The sequence below is a fragment of the Pelobates fuscus genome, chromosome 2, assembly GCF_036172605.1.
Source record: "Pelobates fuscus isolate aPelFus1 chromosome 2, aPelFus1.pri, whole genome shotgun sequence".
In the NCBI taxonomy this organism is placed as follows: domain Eukaryota; kingdom Metazoa; phylum Chordata; class Amphibia; order Anura; family Pelobatidae; genus Pelobates; species Pelobates fuscus.
The window spans coordinates 76,061,586-76,082,235 of record NC_086318.1 but is presented as its reverse complement, the minus strand read 5'-3'; the positions used below and the strand labels follow the sequence as shown (position 1 = coordinate 76,082,235).

At 43.0% G+C, this 20,650-nt stretch overlaps 2 protein-coding genes across 3 annotated transcripts; one reads left to right on the top strand and one right to left on the bottom strand.

Annotated features, from left to right (window-relative positions):
• Positions 1 to 1,217: 1,217 nt before the first annotated feature.
• Positions 1,218 to 15,101, bottom strand: FBXO45 (F-box protein 45). Its single transcript, XM_063440914.1, has 3 exons — positions 14,642 to 15,101; positions 1,958 to 2,314; positions 1,218 to 1,553 (listed from the first exon to the last, which is right to left on the bottom strand). The coding sequence occupies exons 1-3, from the start codon at positions 14,930 to 14,932 to the stop codon at positions 1,368 to 1,370; spliced, it is 834 nt and encodes a 277-aa protein (XP_063296984.1). The 5' UTR covers positions 14,933 to 15,101; the 3' UTR covers positions 1,218 to 1,367.
• A 447-nt stretch (positions 15,102 to 15,548) lies between these two features.
• On the top strand, positions 15,549 to 19,719 carry WDR53 (WD repeat domain 53). 2 transcript variants are annotated; one of them, XM_063442267.1, is made up of 3 exons: positions 15,549 to 15,736; positions 16,928 to 17,425; positions 17,789 to 19,719. In XM_063442267.1, the coding sequence occupies exons 2-3, from the start codon at positions 16,946 to 16,948 to the stop codon at positions 18,380 to 18,382; spliced, it is 1,074 nt and encodes a 357-aa protein (XP_063298337.1). In that variant the 5' UTR covers positions 15,549 to 15,736; positions 16,928 to 16,945; the 3' UTR covers positions 18,383 to 19,719. The 2 variants fall into 2 exon arrangements, with proteins under 2 accessions (XP_063298337.1, XP_063298338.1); XM_063442268.1 differs by having other exon boundaries at positions 15,549 to 15,746.
• Positions 19,720 to 20,650: the final 931 nt, after the last annotated feature.

Here is a 20,650-nt window from a genome sequence, read left to right as displayed (position 1 = left end):
AGGAAACCTTGGGCAAGGCCAATGTGGGGCTGACTCTCTCTGTCTATGACTAGCTCCCCATTCAGAAAAATATATATATATATAAAAAAAAAGTTAATTAATGACTTTTCACCATGATCAAGCATCAGGTTCCAAAACTTGGAGTCAAACATTCGTTAATGATTTCACACCTAAAGTAAGACGTTCCCCGGGACCTCCTGGCACCATAACTTCATTTAAAAAAAAAAAAAAAAAAAAAAAAAAGTACAAAAAAAATTGTTCTAGGACATCAAATAAAACATTCAAATACAAAAAAACAAAAACATACACCACAAGGTCTCGATACCCACTGTTTTTACCAATCAATTATGTATTTCTCCTGAATAAGCAAGCTTGAGAATAAAAGCTTTACTCAAATAGCAGTGAATACACGTTAAGGAGAGTCTGTCACTATCCATTTCTTTCCACAAGGTAAAAAGGGCAACGTCTGCACAGTTACCAACATGAATCTTGATAAAACTGTACTGGTTATCAATTAAAATAGAACATACCATTTTAAAATGCATGATTTAGACTTAGGACGATCAAACATTTTTTGTAAAATAAGGTTAACACATTACATGATTTCTTTGCTGAATGAACTAAATACAAAAAAAAATTAAAAATTAAAAAATAACCCCACAAGGACTAGAAAAAGTGCATTTTATCAATAACTGAAGACTCCAGTAGACACCTATTTGGAAGAATTTAAACAAGAATTGGAAAAAGGAAAAACATTATATGACATTTATTCCAAACTAACCTCAAAGTTTACCTCTTGCAGAATAAAAAAAATAAATAATAGGGTAGGAGGAAAAGAACACAAGGTATTTAATACATATTTCATAAAAATGTGTATATAAACAGCTGCATGAATAAAAACACCATTTAAATTCTGGGACAGGTAAGGCCCAGCATATTTCAGATAAAATCAGGATTAAAATAGAACTTCACACTCCAAGATTCTATCTGGAGATAGGTAACAAGGAACGTTAAAAGCATGACTTCTCATCCCTGCATTTCCACAGATCACAGTGGTGTAACACTTCTTTCCTTTCCACAACCACCAAACCAACACGAAACTCAACCACAACACCTGGGGATGGAAAAAATATATAAAATAAAACTATCCTTGGTTTCCATTCATACTGTTAAGAACCATTCTGATTTTTTTTTTTTTATCCATTCTATAAATGGTGGATTGGAGAATCTTCCATGCAAGAAAGAGTGTTCCTCTAATCAGTGGTACTTCTTTCCTGTGGACACCAGTAGCATGGGTCATGGTTTCTTCTTCATCACATGCACAGTGCACTGTCTCCGGTTCTTTCAAAGCTGTCTCCTGGAGACAATTATCCATCCAAAGGCTTTCCTAAGTACACTAAAGTCACTTCTGTGTTGCCATATACGGCAGACACTGCTGGATAAAGGCATGCTTTTGGCAGTCCTCTAAAAGCCACGCCCAAGAACTCATATCCACGCTCAAAAGCCAATGTCTTGTCTTCCATATCTAAGATAACTCTGATCCTTTCACCAATCTGTATGGGGAGAAAAAAAAAAGGAACTATTGAAAGCAGACATAAAAATGGAATCCATAGAAGTACAGGATTAGCATTAGAGACAGGTCAATGGGAAACAAAAAATAGAATAGACATAACATACCTGCTTTAAAATAAATGTATGCTATGAGCATCTTGGAAACATGACTAAACATTATGACACATACACACACGTAAAAAAAAAAAAAAAAAAAAGATTGAGAAACAATATAATAGGCTCTCAAGAAGAGAGAAGGGCTTTAAAATAAACTGATTTGCCTATAGTGATGAGCACTTGGATGCCACAAAAGTTTTACAAAATGAAATATGTAAACCTATTTTAATTACCATAATATGAATACAGATAAGGGGCACAAATATTTACAATATTTTAGTGCACTTACTTGATATTTAGGAGCATTGTTGCACTGGGGAAAGCTTCCGTTTACTTCCCCATTATGCAGTAGATTATTATCTACAAGATTCCATCCCCAGCTCTGGTCATCACTCCCTAAAAGGGCGACATAGCCCTGACATTGCATCGGGGCCCGTTTTGTTGCTATGCCAATCACAGCCACTGTGCCCAGTGGACCTTCCCACCACACCTCCCATGCATGGCGACCTTCACTGAATCCAATTTTGGTGCGTGCACCATCTGTGCTCTGAGCTATGGGATTCCGGTGGAGGGTAAAGCCATTTTTTTTAATGTAGACATTTCGGGAGCAGTCACTTGAGCTGAAACCATGCTGGAAGGCACGCACCTATGTAGAAAGAAACAAAGCACAAAATGTTCGTTATTAACCCCTTAACACCGCAGCCAAATGTACAAGTTGTGAACAGAACAAAACGTAAACAAAACCTGGCATTTGCGCTATATGTCTGTCCAACCGTAATTCACCTCTTTCATATGAAATGCATCCCCCCTTATTATATATCATTTTATTCAGGGGAAACAGGGCTTTCATTTAACATTAAATATTTAGGTATTGAACATAATTTAATATAAAAAATATATAAAAAAATGGGAGAAAAAAAGATTTTTTTATTTTTTTTTAGTTCTATGTGACATTTTAACTGTGAATGTCATAATACTGTTGCTTTTACTGCAATGCAATACACATATTTGTATTCAGCGATGTCTCACGTGTAAAACAGTACCCCCTATATACAGGTTTTATGGTGTTTTGGGAAGTTACAGGGTCAAATATAGCGTGTTACATTTGAAATTGAAATTCGACAGATTGGTTACGTTGCCTTTGAGACTGTATAGTAGCCCAGGAATTAAATTTACACCCATAATGGCATACCATTTGCAATAGTAGACAACCCAAGGTATTGCAAATGGGGTATGTCCAGTCTTTTTTAGTAGCCATTTGGTCACAAACACTGGCCAAAGTTAGCGTTAGTATTTGTTTGTGTGTGAAAAATGCAAAAAACGCCAATTTTGGCCAGTGTTTGTGACTAAGTGGCTACTAAAAAAGTCTGGACAAACCCCATTTGCAATACCTTGGGTTGTCTACTATTGCAAATGGTATGCCATCATAGGGGTAATTTTCATTCTTGGGCTACCATAGGGTCACAAAGGCAACGTAAGCAATCTGGCGAATTTTAATGTGAAAAAACTGAAACACAAGCCTTATATTTGACGCTGTAACTTTTGAAAACACCATAAAACCTGTACATGAGGGGTACTGTTGTACTCGGGAGACTTCGCTCAACACAAATATTTGTATTTCAAAACAGTTAAAAGTATTGCAGCAATAATATCGTCCGTGTAAGTGCTGTTTGTGCGTGAAAAATGCAGAAAACGTCACTTTTACTGGCGATATCATCGTTGTAATACATTTTACTGTTTTGAAACACTAATATTTGTGTTCAGCAAAGTCTCCCGAGTAAAACAGTACCCCCCATGTACAGGTTTTATGGTGTCTTGGAAAGTTATAGGGTTAAATATAGTGCTAGCAAATTAAATTCCCTATACTTTCGGCATGGGTTGTCAGGCAGGTCCCGCTAATTGTAATTAATTAGGATACCTAATTATGTAAAATTATTACATAAATATATGTGTAGAATTAATATATGTATATATATACATATGTGTATATATACGTATATATATATATAATTTTTTTTGATATTTTTATTTATATATAGGTATATATAGTGATATATACGTATATATTTATGTATATAGATATATATATTATGATATATATTATTTTGTTCTACGTGTATTTTGATATAAATATATATATTATTATCACAATACAGTTAGAACGAAATAACACACATCTATATATTTTTTAATTATTTATAAATATTTTTTTAATTTTATTTTTTTACGTATTTACATATATATATTTTTTATATTATATATAAATATATATATATAACAATAATTATATATATATTTAATCAGTATCAGTCTACGTGTAATTTGATATTAATATATATATATATATATATATTAATATTTAAATACACGTCGTGTATGTGTAAATGTGTGTATGTGTATATATATATATATATATATATATACTTAGATCATATATATATAATATATATGATCTAAGTATATTTTATTTGTAACTGTAATTTTTTTTATTTATTTTTTGAACTAATATTTTATTTTTTTTACAGGACAGGGGGCAGAGACAGTGTCAGCCAGTGATGTCACATCACTGGCTGACACACAGGATCAGTGATCACAGTGACTGCCTGTCACTGTGATCACCTCCTGCAGATTGGGTAATTGACCACAGGGGGGAGTGCCTGGGTGGTACAAGCACTCCCCCCTTCCAATCTGCAGGGGGATCACTGTGCCAGTTACATGTGTCAGCCAATAGGCTGACACATGTAACACTGATCGCAGTGACAGGCTGTCACTGCGATCAGAGCGCTCTGAGATCGCAGTGACAGCCTGTCACTGCGATCTCAGACCTAGCAGATCGCGGTCACTGACCCCAGGGGGACTGCCTGGGGGGCCAGGTAAGTCCCCCGACCGCGATCTGCAGAAGGGGAAAGCCGCCGGCCGCATGTGTCAGCCGATTTGAAATCGGCTGACACATGCTGAATACTGGTCGCAGTGACAGCCTGTCACTGCGATCAGAGACTGCAGATCGCGGTCACCGGCCACAGGGGGGGTTGCCCGGGGGGCCAGGCATCCCCCCCGACCGCGATCTGCAGCGGGAGAATACCGCCGGCCACGTGGGCGGCAATAAAAGCGAGGACGTACTATTACGCCCGCCGGCGTTTAGAGCCGGTTTCTGCGTGGCGTAATAGTACGTCCTCCGGACTTAAAGGGTTAAAGAGACACTATAGTCACCAGAACCATCTTATTGACTACTATAATAAAAGGTTTCATATTATTAAAATATTTGGGCTAAAAACTTAGTTTCTCTCTTTTTTTCCAAGTTACTTACTCCTGGATTCATGCCCTACCATCTTAGTCCAAAGACTCCTTACTGATTCTCCCACCCCCTCTCTTTTTTTGTTAGCCATTACAGGTGCTTACTGGGTCACTGCTATACACACACACACACAAATATAAATGCATGGTCACATATATAAGCATACATGCATAAGATTATGGGAAAGCACAGGTCTACCCGTGCTTATATATTGATAGAACATATTGGAATGTGTGATACATATGACAGAACAGTAAGATAATACTGGGGGAGTGTTCATGTAAAGTATTGGTAGTGGGACAGGAAATCAATATTTAGTCTTCTATTCTTGCTGTTAAACAATTTGATTTTTCATTCTGGTTTCAAACATTTTTCTTTCTTGGATATTTTTAAAAACCCCTTTCAGTACTTTTGCTTTTAGGTCCTTCAGTGAGTGGCCAGGCTGGGTAAAGTGGTGTCCCACAGGAATGCAGTAGGATTCTTCTTTGTGGTGTTTAATAGTGTGTCTGTGCATATTCATTCAGCCATTTATTTGCTGGGTAGTTTCCCCAATGTAGCATCCTAGGTGGCGTTTGGTACATTGAATCATGTATACCACATTGCTGGATGTGCAGGAGTATGAAAGTTTAATTCTGTAGATTTTATTGTTGTGGGTGTGTGTGTGTGTATTATTATTATTATTTTATTATTTATATAGCGCCAACAAATTCCATAGCGCTGTACAATGGGTGGACTAACAGACACATAATTGAGATCAGACCACTGGACGTACAGGAACAGAGGGGGTTGAGGGCCCTGCTCAATGAGCTTACATGCTAGAGGGAGTGGGGTATAGTGACACAAACGGGTTAAAGTAGGGGAATTAAATAGTTTGTTAGAGAAGGGTTTATTGAGTGCTTGGTAGGTCATTTTTGACAGTTGCAGGAAAGGAGTCATGGGGTGGGGGATGAGAAGCCTGCTGACAGTGTAATTGATACGCTTTAACGAAGAAGTGAGTTTTCAAAGATTTTTTGAAGGAGTGGAGGCTGGGTGAAAGTCTGATTGAGGAGAGAAGGGAGTTCCACAGAATAGGTGCAGCCCTAGAGAAGTCTTGAAGGCGAGCGTCAGAGGTGGGGATCCGGGCAGAGGATAGGCGTAGGTCTTGGGATGAGCGCAGGGGTCTTGACGGGACATACTTGTGTATGAGGGAGGATAGGTATGTTGGAGCAGCATTATGTAGGGATTTGTAAGCAAGTGTCAGAATTTTGAATTGGGCCCTATATCTAACTGGAAGCCAATGCATGGACTGAGAGCGTGGAGGCGTGGGAGGTGCGACCGGACAGGAAAATAAGCCTCGCAGCCGCGTTCATTACAGATTGCAGCGGTGCAAGCTGGGAACATGTAAGACCGGTCAGAAGGGGATTGCAGTAGTCGAGGCGAGAGAGAACAACAGCATGAACCAATATCTTAGCCACGTCCGGCGTTAGATATGGGCGGATGCGCGCTATGTTCTTGAGTTGGAAGCGACAGGATTTGACTATCAATTGGACATGGGGAGTAAAAGAGAGGTCAGAATCGAAAAGAACCCCTAGGCAGCGAGCCTGCGAGGTAGAGGTGATAGTAGCGCCGTTGACTTGGATGGAGACAACAGGAGTAGCAGCACTTGAGGGAGGAAAAACTAGAAGTTCTGTTTTGGACAGGTTGAGTTTAAGGAAGTGAGCAGCCATCCAGTTGGAAATAGCAGAGAGGCAGTCAGAAACACAAGTCAAGGTGGGCGGAGAGAGATCAGGGGAGGACAGGTAGATTTGCGTGTCATCTGCATATAAATGATATTGGAAACCAAAGGAGCTGATGAGTTTACCAAGGGAGGCAGTATAGATAGAGAACAATAGGGGGCCGAGGACAGATCCTTGGGGGACGCCGACAGAGATGGGTTGGTGAGAAGAGGCAGAACCAGAGAAAGAAACACTGAAAGAGCGCTGGGAGAGGTAGGAGGAGCACCAGGAGAGAGCAGTATCCCGTAGACCAAAGTTACGAAGAATGTGAAGAAGCTGTTGATGATCAACAGTGTCAAATGCGGCAGAAAGATCAAGGAGGATTAGGATAGAGTATTGGCCGTGAGATTTAGCAGCAATTAAGTCGTTGGATACTTTGGTCACAGCAGTTTCGACAGAGTGACCAGCGCGGAATCCAGACTGAAGGGGGTCAAGCAGAGAGTTGGATTCGAGAAAGTCTGTCAATCTGGCGTACACAACTCTCGAGGATCTTGGAGGCAAATGGGAGTAGCGAGATAGGGCGGTAGTTGGATGGGGAGTTGGGATCAAGGTTGGGCTTTTTCAGAATCGGGGTTACGGTTGCATGTTTGAAGGGTGAGGGAAATGTGCCAGAGGAAAGGGAGAGATTGAAAATGCTAGCGAGAGGAAGAGCAAGAGAGGGAGACAAAGTGCGGATGAGATGCAAGGGAATAGGATCGAGAGAGCAGGTGGTGGGGCGGGAGGACAGGAGCAGTGCAGAAACCTTTTGTGCTGTAGCAGGTGCAAATGTGCATAGGATGGCAGGGGGAGTGGGGTTGGGTGATATAATGATAGGGGAAGGAGAGAGATTAGAGATCTCTTTCCTGATTGTAGAGATCTTCTCAGTGAAATGAGATGCAAAGTTTGTGGCGGACAAGGTGGTGGAAGGAGGGGTAGTCACAGGGCGAAGAAGAGCATCAAAAGTGTGAAACAGGTGTTTGGGTTGATGGGACAGTGTGCTTATGAGGGTTTTGAAGTAGTTTACTTTTGCAGAGGAAAGAGCCATGCTGTAGGAGCGCAGCATAAATTTATAGTGGACAAAGTCAGATGCAGAGTGAGACTTTCTCCAGCAGCGTTCAGCAGTTCTGGAACATTTTTGGAGGTAACGGGTCAGCTTAGTGTGCCAGGGTTGTAGTTGGGGGCGCTTGCTGCGTTTAACTGTAGGAGGTGCCATGATGTCAAGTTGAGAGGAGAGAGTGGAGTTGTAGAGTGAGGTTGCAGAGTTAGGGCAGTTGAGATTTGAGATGGGTAACAGGAGTGTGGTGGAGAAGTGCTGGAGATCGAGGGAGTTGAGGTTTCTGCGAGGTTGGAGAGTTGATGGTGTTGAAATTTTGGTATGAGGTATGCAGATGTTAAATGTTAGCAGATGGTGGTCAGACAAAGAAAATGGATCAGTGGAGAGATCAGAGGTGGTACAGAGATTGGTGAAGATGAGGTCAAGAGTGTTTCCTGCAGTGTGAGTTGCGGAGGAGGAAATCTGTGTGAGTCCAAAGGAGGAGGTTACAGAGAGCAGACGGGAGGCATCAGGGCAGTTGAGCTTGTTGATAGGGATATTGAAGTCCCCAAGTGTGAGAGAGGGAGTGCTAGAGGAAAGAAAATGGGGTAACCAGGAGGAAAAGTGTTCAATAAATAGTTTAGGGTGACCGGGGGGGGCGATAGATGATGGCAATTCTTAAAGGAGTGGGCTTAAAAAGGCGTACAGTGTGAACTTCAAAGGAAGTAAAGGATAGGGCAGGGGCAGGGAGGATAGGTTGAAAGGTGCATTGAGGGGAGAGAAGGATACCTACACCACCTCCTTTACAGTCGAGTCTAGGAGTATGGGAGAACTGTAGACCACCGAAACATAAAGAAGCAGGAGTAGCGGTATCGGATGGGGACAGCCAGGTCTCAGTGAGTGCCAATATTGTGAGCGAGTTAGAGATGATGAGGTCATGTATAGCTGTAGATTTGATGTTAGTACAAATGGAGCGAGCATTCCAGAGTGCACACTGAATTTTGGTAGAGTTGGATAAACTGCAGGGTATTTGGAGGAGGTTTGCATGGTTTCTATCTATCTATCTATCTATATCTATAGGCATGGCCTGAAGTTGTGGGAGGGGCTATAGACCTACTTAAGGGACTCCCCCCTTTCCCTCACTTACCTTCGTTGGTCTAGACGAACAGTATCCGGCAACTTTCCGGCATCCTTCCCTTCCGGTCTCCTGTTACGGCACGTCACTTCCGGTGTGACGCGTTGCTTTTTCGACGTCATGCTACACACCGGCAGCCTGACCTGCGCTCCAACCCGGCCCGAGCAACGCCAGCAACCCGGCCCAACCGACCCTCCTGCTCGAGAGGGGCGGTAAGCCATGGGGGGCATGCTCTGCTAACTGGGCAGCACGGCTCGGGGACAGGTACAGAGACTCCATCACCGTAATGAGTCCCTGTTCCCGCCGGCTCTTAAGATGTTAAAGGGGAAGTAGGGGTTGATTGTGTGCACTACACGGCACAGGTTACACAGACTCCTATAGGAGTCCCTGTTCCACCGGTATCACACAGGAAGGGGGGGGGGGGGGGGGAGAGAGCTGGGTTGTCCCGATTTAACCCCTTACAAATCAATCTAGGTTAAGGTGGAAGGGGGTTCTGGGCTGCGTAATGATGGCAATCACAGGCTGCTATTTTGGGTCATATATCATGTTAAATTCCGTATAAGACTGCATATAGAATACTGTTTAAGCATATATGTGGCGTTATAGTGACAATGGTGTATGCATTTTGTTACAGGTGATTTAGAGGTTATAATACAAGCTGCTTATTATAGAACTTCAATTGGTATATAATAACCCCTGCAAATACATACATACATATATATATATATATATATATATATATATATATATATTTTTTTTTTTTTTTTCCCCCTCTTTAACCTCCATAAAACATGTAACTTTTCAGGGAACAAGTGTCTGAAAGGGGGTCAGCAATAACTGCAGTCACACCCTAAACCCTGACTACGGTTCAGTTATACAATCTTACGTGTATATCCAACAACCCCCGTTCTTACGACTACGGGGACATCTCTGTTGTTTTAAAAGCCAGAGACCCCAGACTCAGTAAGAAATTGACCATTCCCGATTTTGTTACATCTTTCGGTATCTTTCGGGATATTCTGTGCACAGTTCATCCCCATAGGAGAGAGGAACTCGACCTATATATGCAGAAGCTGGTGGACCTGGGTCATAAGTATGGTGGTTATACTTTTTATGACTATCACAAGTCCTTTTCATCAAAAGTGTCAGCCACATTGTCCCAGTATGGCATCCAGATGGATTGGAGCCAACTGGACAACGAGCTGTTCCTCAGACACTTCGTGGGGCTTAGGACACCAGCTTGTGCCATATGTACGTCACCCGCTCACACAGCTTATTTGTGCCCACTCTGCCCGGACAGCGCTCCCAGCGCATCCTTACAGCATCCCCTTAATGCTGAGAAACAGACCAGAGACAAATTGGGTCGGCCGGTAGTGTACCTAGGCAAATCACAAATTTGCAATAATTTCAATCAGGGCTCCTGCGGTTACATCGCTTGCCGCTTATTGCCGTATGCTCACACTGTTTCCGGGCACATGCGAAATCTATGTGCCCAAATAAAATGTTCCAGAAACCTTATTTGTCTCCAGTGAACATTCCTGTACTTGAACATATGCTGGCCACTCACCCCTCCAAACACCTGGTGGAATTTTTATGCACAGGTCTCACCCAGGGTTTTCACACATGGCTCATTCACATGCCAACAGGGGTTTTAGAGTGTCACGATTTACAGTCTGCCACAAATAACCCTACTGATGTCACTACCTTGCTACAACTGGAAGTGGACCAGGGATTTGTCATCGGGCCTTTTTATAAAGGAACTAACCCTATCGGGCTGGTTTCCAGCAAAAATTCTGAGAAACTAAAGGCTTATCATTGACCTATCCGCACCCCACTCTTCAGCCATCCCCAGCCTAAACTCATTGATTCCATCGGAAGAGTTTTCCCTACAATACTCCACTATTGACCACGCTAGTGCAGCTATCAGGTCAGCAGGGTTGGAGGCCTGGCTTAGCAAGACGGATATAGTCAATGCTTTTAAATTGTTACCTATACACCCCTCTTTATGGCACCTGCATGGAGTTAAGTGGCAAGACGCCTACTACTTTTTCACAAAACTCACTTTTGGGGCCAAGAGTAGTCCAAGGATTTTCGACACGTTCGCAGAAGCTTTGTGTTGGCTCCTCCTTAATACCTGCAGGTGCCAAAATGTGATACACTACCTAGATGATTTTCTGTTCATCAAGGGCAATACCAACCCCCCGCGTAGTCTAGATGAAGCTGTCAAACTATTCACCGCACTCGGTGTCCCCGTATCACCCACCAAAACTGAAGGGCCAGACACAATAAAACTTTCTGGGTATTCTGCTGGATTCAGCAACAATGATGTCCAGCCTCCCTAGAACATAGATTGATCACATCCTACACGACATTAGCCACTACATACACAGGGGGTCTTGCAACCGTAAAGAACTACAATCACTTTTGGGTTCACTGAATTTCGCCATGCGCATAATCCCCCAGGGCAGGGCTTTCATTTCCAGGCTCCTCGCCCTGTTCCCCACCTTCACCAACGACTATGCCTGCATATCCTTGGACAGTCCTGCGGCCGCTGACCTCCAGATGTGATACAAATTCCTCTCGGACTGGAATGGTAGAAACATGTTCCTTCCACAGTTTGATTCACGGTCACCTGTCATTTGGACAGACGCAGCATCATCCGCAGGATATGCGGCCATTTTCGGCACAGAATGGCTCTGGGGGACCTGGCCAACAGAAACACTGGGCATAGAGGGGTTTTACACTAATTCAGCCCTATTTGAGGTGTACCCGATAGTTGCTGCAGCTGTCACTTGGTGTAGGTTATGGGAAGGTGAGTCCGTACGCTGTTTCTCTGATAACCTGGCAATATGCCACATTCAACAAAGGTCGCTCTTCCTCCTTGACAATTATGAACTTCCTTAGGAAACTGACATGGCTGGCAGCTACCCATCACTTCCACATTGTATGCTCTCATGTTCCCGGCATATACAATACGGCAGCTGACCAGCTATCTCACTTTCAATTTCAGGCTTTCAGACGGTCCCTACCCTCGGCAGCTTGTATGGCAACCCCAGCTCCAACCTTCCAAGACCTTGTCATGGAGTAGATGAACTACTTCAGCACAGCCACGCTCTCACTAAATTAGCTTTATCCACCAGCACTCAACACGCATATCACAGAGCTTTTCACCTATACAAACAATTCATGTCTGACCATCACCTAGCCAACTGGTTTGAAGTATCGTCACTAATGGCTTTTGCATCTTTTTGCCACCTTAAACTTAAATTCTCACATAACACTATTAAGCTGTACCTCATGGGGATACAACACCACATGTATCACTCCTTCCCTAACCACAAAGGGTTCTTAACCTCATACCCTATCCGCACACTACTGAAGGGCATAGCAAAAGCAGACGGCCCAGCTACACAAAGATTGGCTATTGACATAGGGATGTTCAAATCCTTGTCCAACCTACTCGACCAGGCACCATTTGAACCCAATACAAACGCGGTTATTAAAGCCGCCATGTATCTAGCTTTTTATGGGTTTCTTAGACCACGAGAGTTCACCATTAGTGGCCAACAACATAACCAAGGGTGCCTCCTCATGTCATATCTCACGAAACACACAGACTACTACGTCCTGACCCTACCTAAGACTAAGACAAGTCAGATGGGGGAACCAGTTCACATAAACTACTACCCCACTGATAACAAGTGGTGCCCAGTGAAAGCACTGGACATTTTCTTAGCCACGAAACAGACACACCCCTCAAGACCCCTACTGTTGATACACGATACCATTCTCACCACGGCAAAATTCATGCTTTACGTACGGATGCTTATCACCAGACTTGGTTTAAACCCTAGTAGCTACTCGGGGCACTCCTTCAGAATAGGAGCGGCCGCCACAGCCTCTAGCCAAGACATACCAGCTCATGTTATTAAGACACTGGGTCGCTGGAAGTCCTCAGCTTACGCCACCCACATCCCGCACCCAGTCCAAGAGATTAGGAGGGCTTTCATTAAGATGTCTACTTAATAATGTATATGTACTTATGTTTACTGAATAAATGGTTATCTTGCTTTTCTCTTTTTGCCCACTTTATTTACCAGCCTACATCATACATCGGTTTCGGCACACTTCAACCGACTATTTCCTTTTATTGTATTTCTCTCCACCAGAGTATTCCATATCATATGAGAATGCCCCGAACACAAATTGGAAGGCATGGCCTGAAGTTGTGGGAGGGGCTATAGACCTACTTAAGGGACTCCCTCCCCCCCCCCTTTCCCTCACTTACCTTCGTTGGCCTTGACGAACAGCCCCACCCTCCACTCCCATTAACTATATTTTCTATGTAAGCCCACTTTATTTACCGGCCTACAGCATACATCGGTTTCGGCACACTTCAACCGACTATTTCCTTTTATTGTATTTCTCTCCACCAGAGTATTCCATATCATATGAGAATGCCCCGAACACCACAAATAAATATATATATATATATATATATATATATATTTTATGTTTTAGTCCCCCCTCCCTGCTTCTTACCTGGCCTGAGAGGGGGGGATATGGCATTCCCTGGGGGGCCCAGCACACTCTTACTTACCTTTCCAGCAGCTCCCCTAGCTAACTCTCACGGCTTGCGTGCAGTGCGGAGCGTTGCAATGGTAAACCGTGATAATGCTCTGACAGCTGCGTGACTCGCGAGAGTTAGACAGGGGAGCTGAAGGGAGCTGCTGGGAAGGTAAGTTAGAGTGTGCTGGGCCCCCCAGGACCCTGATCTGCATTATCAGCAATATCTGTATCTTTATTGGCCGATACAAAATTTCTGAAAATACAGAATTTCGGCCAGACAGATAATCGGTCGATCCCTAATGTATATGTGTTCGCGTGTGTATATATAAAGTGTACCATCTTCTGCACTGTCTGCTTGATTTTTTTTTCTCCCTCTCCCCCTCATTCTGATCTTCAGAAAGATATTTAGGACCCTCTGCAAGAATGGTGTCTATTTTCTATCAAACCTGTGTCTTATCTGCACTCCTGTCGCTTTAACCCCTGTATCACAACTCAGCTTTGAATTCTATGTGTCGTCTTGCTCAGAAATGCTTGAGACAGGGAGGTTCTCCCGAAAAGCTTGTCATTAAAAAATTCTGTTAGTCAAATAAACAACGTCTTAAAAGACACAAATGTTATCAGTTTTTTTTTTGTTACACACACACACACACACACACACATAATATTTCATCTTCCATACATATTTTAAAGTGACCCTATCACAACACACCAGCTCTTTCCGCTGCGTCTTTTGCTATTCTGTGACATTGACGCACTGACATCATCGCCAGCTTCTAAGCGGAGTGACATTAGTCACTGCGTTCCTTTACGCCCTAGGCGACGCCAACTGCGCTGCAGTTGCGATCCATGGAAAGCAGATGGACCGCCTGTGGGAGATCTCTACAGCTCTCCATCTCACTCAATACTTCAGCATAGAGAGTCCAAACCACAGAACTGACTGATAGGTGGGAGAGAGAGAAACCTTTCTGAATGGGGGTTTTCCCTCACAGTCTATACATTTGCCAGTACATTGCATTGTCACACTTTCTATTCTATTTAACCCCTTAAGGACACGTGCCATGATTCCCTTTTTATTCCAGAAGTTTGGTCATTAAGGGGTTGAACACATGGTTCGGGTGAGCTCTGAAGCCCACACACAGCGGAGGTTTCCCGGTGTCGCCCCATGGATATTGACATGTCTCGGGGCCTGTGATGGCCGGTGACCTCACCTTGGCCCTGTAGCTGGGCAGGTTACACAGCACGTCGGTCCGCAGGGCCTCCTCGCTCACCAGGCGGCAGCACAGGCTCCTCCACACCTCGCTGTTCTCGTCGCCGTGCAGGCAGCGGTGCCAGTGCTTGCACACCAGGCCACAGCTGCGGAGGTCTGACAGCTCCAGGTAGGAGAACACCAGCTCCAGCACGCGGCCGGGCAGCCTCCCGGAGCCTGGCGGTGCTGGCGGCGGAGGAGGTGGTGGAGGAGGAAGAACAGCCGGTGCCGCCGGCGGAGCGGCAGCCGCCATCTCCCACTGATTCTTCACTCCCGGCGATTGCAGAGCCTGCCCCCACAGCGCTCGTCGCACAGCAGCTTGACGTGAGCCTCGGCCCAATCAAAACACGACTTTCAGTCACGTGGGCGGCAAAGCAGCCAATCGTCGCCCGCGCTCGGGAGGGTTTTCCGGGTTCTTTTCAGTTTGCCTACCATGACCGCACCAGCGCTTCGAAAACAAAGCCGCTGATTGGCTGGTTTTATCCCCACTGCTCAACAACCTGCTCAGAGTTCTAAGTAACAGAGACACAACTCTCTTCAATCCCGGTGTAAACTGTCTCTCACGATGAGCACCTACCGTTTAGCACTCTTATCACTGCAGTTAGCTGGCCAAATGTGAATTCTGGAACAGCGGTCCAATCACCATGGCAACCAGAGTTGCTTGCTCCACATCGATCCCATAATACCCGCTCTTTACCACACGCTTCATGTTTAATCCCTGGCTGTATTGACAGTTGACAGACAAAAACAATGCAGCTGTACTATGTCTCTGGTGTGTATAGCTCTGTTTAACCCGTCCATAGGGACGGGAGGGGGCGAGTCACGTGAGCGAGTAACCTAAAGGAAAGGACATGCAGCTTGGCGCATGCGCACAAGGACGTGCCCATCACTTCGCGCTCTGACGTCAGAGCTCATTGACCAATTGGCGATGTTGGAACGCGGCGAGCCATCAGCGTACTGAGACGGAGTTTTCCTTGCCTATGCCTTCTGGTTTGGAGACCGGAAGTGTCTTTACAGTCAGCCTTGGCAACGCGTGGTGAGGGAGCTGGATCTCCGGGTAATGGAGGGTCAGTCTGTAACCAGGGCCTAGAGCTCACAGGCAGAGCCAACCCGGGGTCTGGCACATCCGGGGAACTGGCGCAGCTATTTACTAAAGAGAGAAATGACAGCAATTCAGAGTGTCTGACTGGGGGGCTATTAGCTGAAATCCTCTAACTCAGCTGTAGCCTTAGCTTTCCTATTTAAACCTGTATACTGCCATGTGGACTGTACTAGGGACTGACCGATATTGATTTATTTTTTTAGGGCCGATACCGATAATCTGTGAACTTTCAGAACGATAGCCGATAACTTACCGATACCGATATTCTGTACATTTACCCTTTTGAAAAAAGAAACAATTTCTACACAAATCTACTGTTAACTGAAACATGTTTATTATTATTTATTTATTTTTGCAAATCTTTGTTTTTTATTAAGTGGTAAATACGCAAAATATACATGCCACTTAGATTATTTTAAGAATATTTAGTGTTCCTCTCCCTTCCCTGTCCCCCTAGTGTACCTCTTCTCTCCCATCTCGGCCCCTTAATTTACCTCTCCCCTCCCTGTCCTTTAGTGTCCCCCCTGCATGTTCCGCCTTACGGTTGAGCTGGCCCTTTGTATCCCGGGTCTCAGCCATCTCGCAATATCTGTGTTAATAGTGGCCGATACCGATATTTACCAAAATCCTTACTATCGGCGAAACCGATAATCGGTCTATCCCTAGATTGTAGTTTACTAGAATCAAAAATATAGGGATGAACTCTGACTATTTTACTTTTTGGCCTATATTAAAAATATAAAAATGCATTCCCTCTATATATCATAATAATTTGCATTCAACATAGGTCTTAATTTAATATGGTTGATTACGATTTTTAAATGTGTGTGTTCATAGTAAAATATTTTTTTTTAAATCAGTATATCAAAATATTACAAGATTAAAGTAGTTTTCATAATATTATTCATCTTAAAAGTGTATCCAAATTTTTTGTAATCATTTGAAAAAGCTTATTCTGCAATATTTGCTGACATTGTAGTGTAAAATAAGGATGGCTTTAAATCTGCCATTATACATATATTAAAAGTATGGTTGATGAAGATTACATCATTACTCCACAATAATCTTACATTTAAAATTGCAATGCTGTTTTCCAGTTGTCTCAAATTGGTATTAAATTGTTTTCTTGACGTCTTCTTTTTGCAGATCTGTGTGAACGTAGTAATGGCTGTGAAATGGGATTGTGCTCATTCGAACTCTGTTCTGAGTTTGGCTGTCAGCAAAGAAAAAGTGGTTTCATCTGGGGCAGAGGATGGGGAACTTATTCTTTGGAATGAGGGAGGACTTCCGTTGGGAAAGTTACATCTTACTGGAGGTGGCGATGTGACCTGCATGGCTTTTTCTCCAGTTTGCTCAACTAGACTTTATGTCTCTCATGGGGACTCGCTTAGTGTTATGGATACTAGAGCATTTAAAGAACCAGTTGAAAATTTCAGAGTCAACAAAGAAGAAATCAACTGCATTTCCGTAAATGAATCAGACACCTTATTGGCAGCAGCTGATGATTCTGGAGCAGTTAAAGTGCTGGATCTGCAATCTAAGAAAGTCAGTAGGACACTGTCTAGACATACCAATATTTGCTCCTCCGTTTCATTTCGTCCCCATCGGCCACAGAACCTTTTGTCTTGTGGACTTGACATGCAGGTCAGTCAACAATACTGTATTTGTGGGGTTTTGTTATATTTAGTGCTGTAAAATATGTTTGCAACTTGTTAATAATTTTCAAATGTCAATCTTCTTCTTGCATCAATGTATTTATGGTAAGCAACGTGCATGTTACATGTTCTTCTATTAGTGTTAGGATGATAATGGGATTCAAGGAATTAGTAATCTCCCCGTTTTTCAAACCTATGACTAAATGTAATTGATGTAGAGATACAGTCAAGAAAAAAAAATAATAACATGGACTGTTATGCAGACGCAACAAGTTTTCATGTTATGTTTGTCAGATGTTCTTGCAGTTAATTCTAGCACTAGTACACATAATTATTATGCATTTCTTTCTAGGTTATACACTGGAGCATGCAGAAAGCACGTCCGTTGTGGATAATTAATCTCCAGCAGTTGTCACATGAAAAAGGAGATAATCTAGCTACCCAGGGACAAATGTTAAATCCACCTTTGGCTCATTCATTGTCAGTGTCTGCTTGTGGGAACATATTTTGCTGTGGTGCTGAAGATGGTAATATCCAAATTTTTCAAGCTGCAGGGAATCAATTTGAGGAGGAATTGTGTTTTAAAAGTCACAGTCAAGGTGTGTCTCAGGTCAAATTTCTGGATGAGGAAGCCTATCCGAATATCTTACTATCTGGTGGCAATGATGGCAGAGTGTGCCTGTGGGACATTGAGCTAGCAAGGCAAAAGGAACCGAAAAGACCACTTGCAAAACCCCACCAGAGAAAGTCTGGATCGTCCCACACCAAAGCCAAGCACATGGTCAGTCAAGTGACAGACACTGCCCGGGAAGTCATCCCAAAGCTATGTATTGAACATGAGGAAAAGGTGAACTGGATTATTGGAGCAGAGCTTGGTGGAACCAGAATAGTTCTAGTTGCTGATCCAAGCAATGCAATAACTCTGTATCCATTAGGAGAGCTTTAAGGACATGTATTATTCTAATATGTTATGCTCTTAACTGTATTTTCAATGCAAAAGGAGAGCAAATCTGTGTTTTGGAAAAGACCACTGAAGCATATAACTGTATGTTGCTGTAATTCAGGGGTATTCAAATGCAGACCTCCAGCTGTTAACTGTGCATAGCTCTCTTCAACTTTTGACATAGAAACACAGCAAAGTGAATGGTTGGCAAAACAGCGCGGAAGTTGTAGCCATTTAGCTGCTGGCATTTTATTGTCCCTTGAGGAGCTATGCTGTGCTTTACAAAACGCTGTGGTTCGTAGAGAAAAATAACAAAATATACTGAGACAAGTGTAAGTTTTCCAGGATGCTAAGAATTCTTATTTTTACTTGTCGATTAAATCTACAGAACTACTTTTTGAAGCTGCACTTTCTATTGCCTTGTAATATACAAAACACTGACGTTTTTGTTTTAATTTTTTTTGCACTAAGCTATTTTGAGGGCTTGTAAAAACAAGACTATTTTGCCATAACCGGTCTTAAGAAATGTCTTTGAAAACCAGTTTTACTTGGGGGTTACTAACTATTATCTGTTAATATTTTGTGATAGCAAGCTTATTTGTGTGTATCTTTAATACCGGTCATGCAAATAACTTTCAGAAGAAGAAGAAAAAAAGATTGCCTTAGCCGTATTTTGCATGGCTTGATTGCACATCTATACTGCTACATAGTTTAACAGATGTCTAAAAAATAAGGTTAAACCTGTTCTAACAAGTTTCCTTTTGTCTGTAGCAGATAAAACCTGTTAAAAAAACTCACAAATGAGTGTAAGTTGTCCATCTTTCCTTACTTTTTTAGATATTATCAAAAAATGCTATTTTATGTTTGTGTTAACATTTATTAATAACCCCCAGCATGGAACAGCTGTGTGCACATTCTAACTGACCACAAATGACATGATTGGTTGCACATACGTTCTAGCATGTTATGACAGCATAGCAGTAGTAAAGCCCAATATGTATAGGTTAAAGAAACACTTCAAGCACCATAATGCGCTGTGGTGCCAGTTGTGTCCTGTTGATCTGTCAGAGTATGTAGTCAAACAGTTTAGAAATGGTTTGACAACTTACACTTGCACTGTTCACAACCTCTAGGATAGGTGGAAGCTCCTAGCTGAACTAGTAGAACACGTAACATGTGAAAGTCATCGTTAAATCTCAATATACATGTAAAATAAGGTAAACACAACAGTTAAAACTTGGCTAAAATTGGTGATGAAAAGATTCAAAATGTTCCTTAATTAAGTTATTTGAAGACCATATTCCATGACTGTGGTAAAATGCAGTTGGGGGCTGCTATTTATTCCAAAAAAATGGTTCGGATGTGGACATGTCCTAGTACAACTCCTTCAGGCCTGAGACACCAATCCAGCTTCATATGGATCCACAAACATAGTGGGTCACCCCAAAATGTCCACAGCCTCTCAATAAGCTTCAGGAAAATCTGGTGCTCTCACCAAATATTTCCGCAACAATGTGGACCAGCAATCGAGCCTGGCTGGTCCCAGTATGGCACTGGACTCACCAAGCAGCAGCTCGCTGCCTTCTAGTCCAGACACAGAACTGTGAGCCATACTCCGCAACTTACCCTCAAAGCAGGACATTGCTAGCATGCTCGGGAGATTGGAAGTGTCTAGTTCCGCCATACGCCATATAGAGATAGGGCAAGCTCTCTCTAGGATGATAGGGATACACTACAAATGAAAGTACAATCCCTTCAAGAGTCTGTTGAGACCCACAACATACCTCTCAATGCTACAAAGACCCTCAATGACATCGATAACAGGTTGGCGCAACAATCTCAGAGTGAGGGGGATCCCAGAAAACGATCAGGAAGACCTCCAGCTTGTTCTAAGGAAGCTATTCAATTGGTAATGAGCAAACTGGCTGACGCACCACTCCACTTTGACAGAGCACAGTGCGCTGAAGCCAAAGGGCAACCAAGGCACGTCATTTGCCGTCTTCATTACTTTGCATGCAAAAAGGGAAAACCTTGTGGTCCTCAGGCAGTTGACACAGCCTCTACTATTTCACAATGCTCCAATTAGTATCTACCCAGACTTATACTGCCAGATCCTGAGACCCATCACAGACCAACTCCGCTTTAGAAACCTGGGGTACCCATGGGGCTTTCCCCTGGCACTGAGTGTCTCCTACAAGGGCACCACTCACACCATACAATCACTCAATGACATCCCACCATTCCTACAGTTCCTAAAATTACCAGAAATAC

Coding starts and splice junctions, on each gene's coding strand:
- FBXO45 (XM_063440914.1), bottom strand. CDS start 14,932: ATGGCGGCTGCCGCTCCGCCGGCGGCACCGGCTGTTCTTCCTCCTCCA. Junction 2,315..14,641: donor TGCCCAGCTACAGGGCCAAG/GTGAGGTCACCG, acceptor CTTTCTACATAG/GTGCGTGCCTTCCAGCATGG. Junction 1,554..1,957: donor ACAATGCTCCTAAATATCAA/GTAAGTGCACTA, acceptor CTCCCCATACAG/ATTGGTGAAAGGATCAGAGT.
- WDR53 (XM_063442267.1), top strand. CDS start 16,946: ATGGCTGTGAAATGGGATTGTGCTCATTCGAACTCTGTTCTGAGTTTG. Junction 17,426..17,788: donor CTTGTGGACTTGACATGCAG/GTCAGTCAACAA, acceptor ATTTCTTTCTAG/GTTATACACTGGAGCATGCA.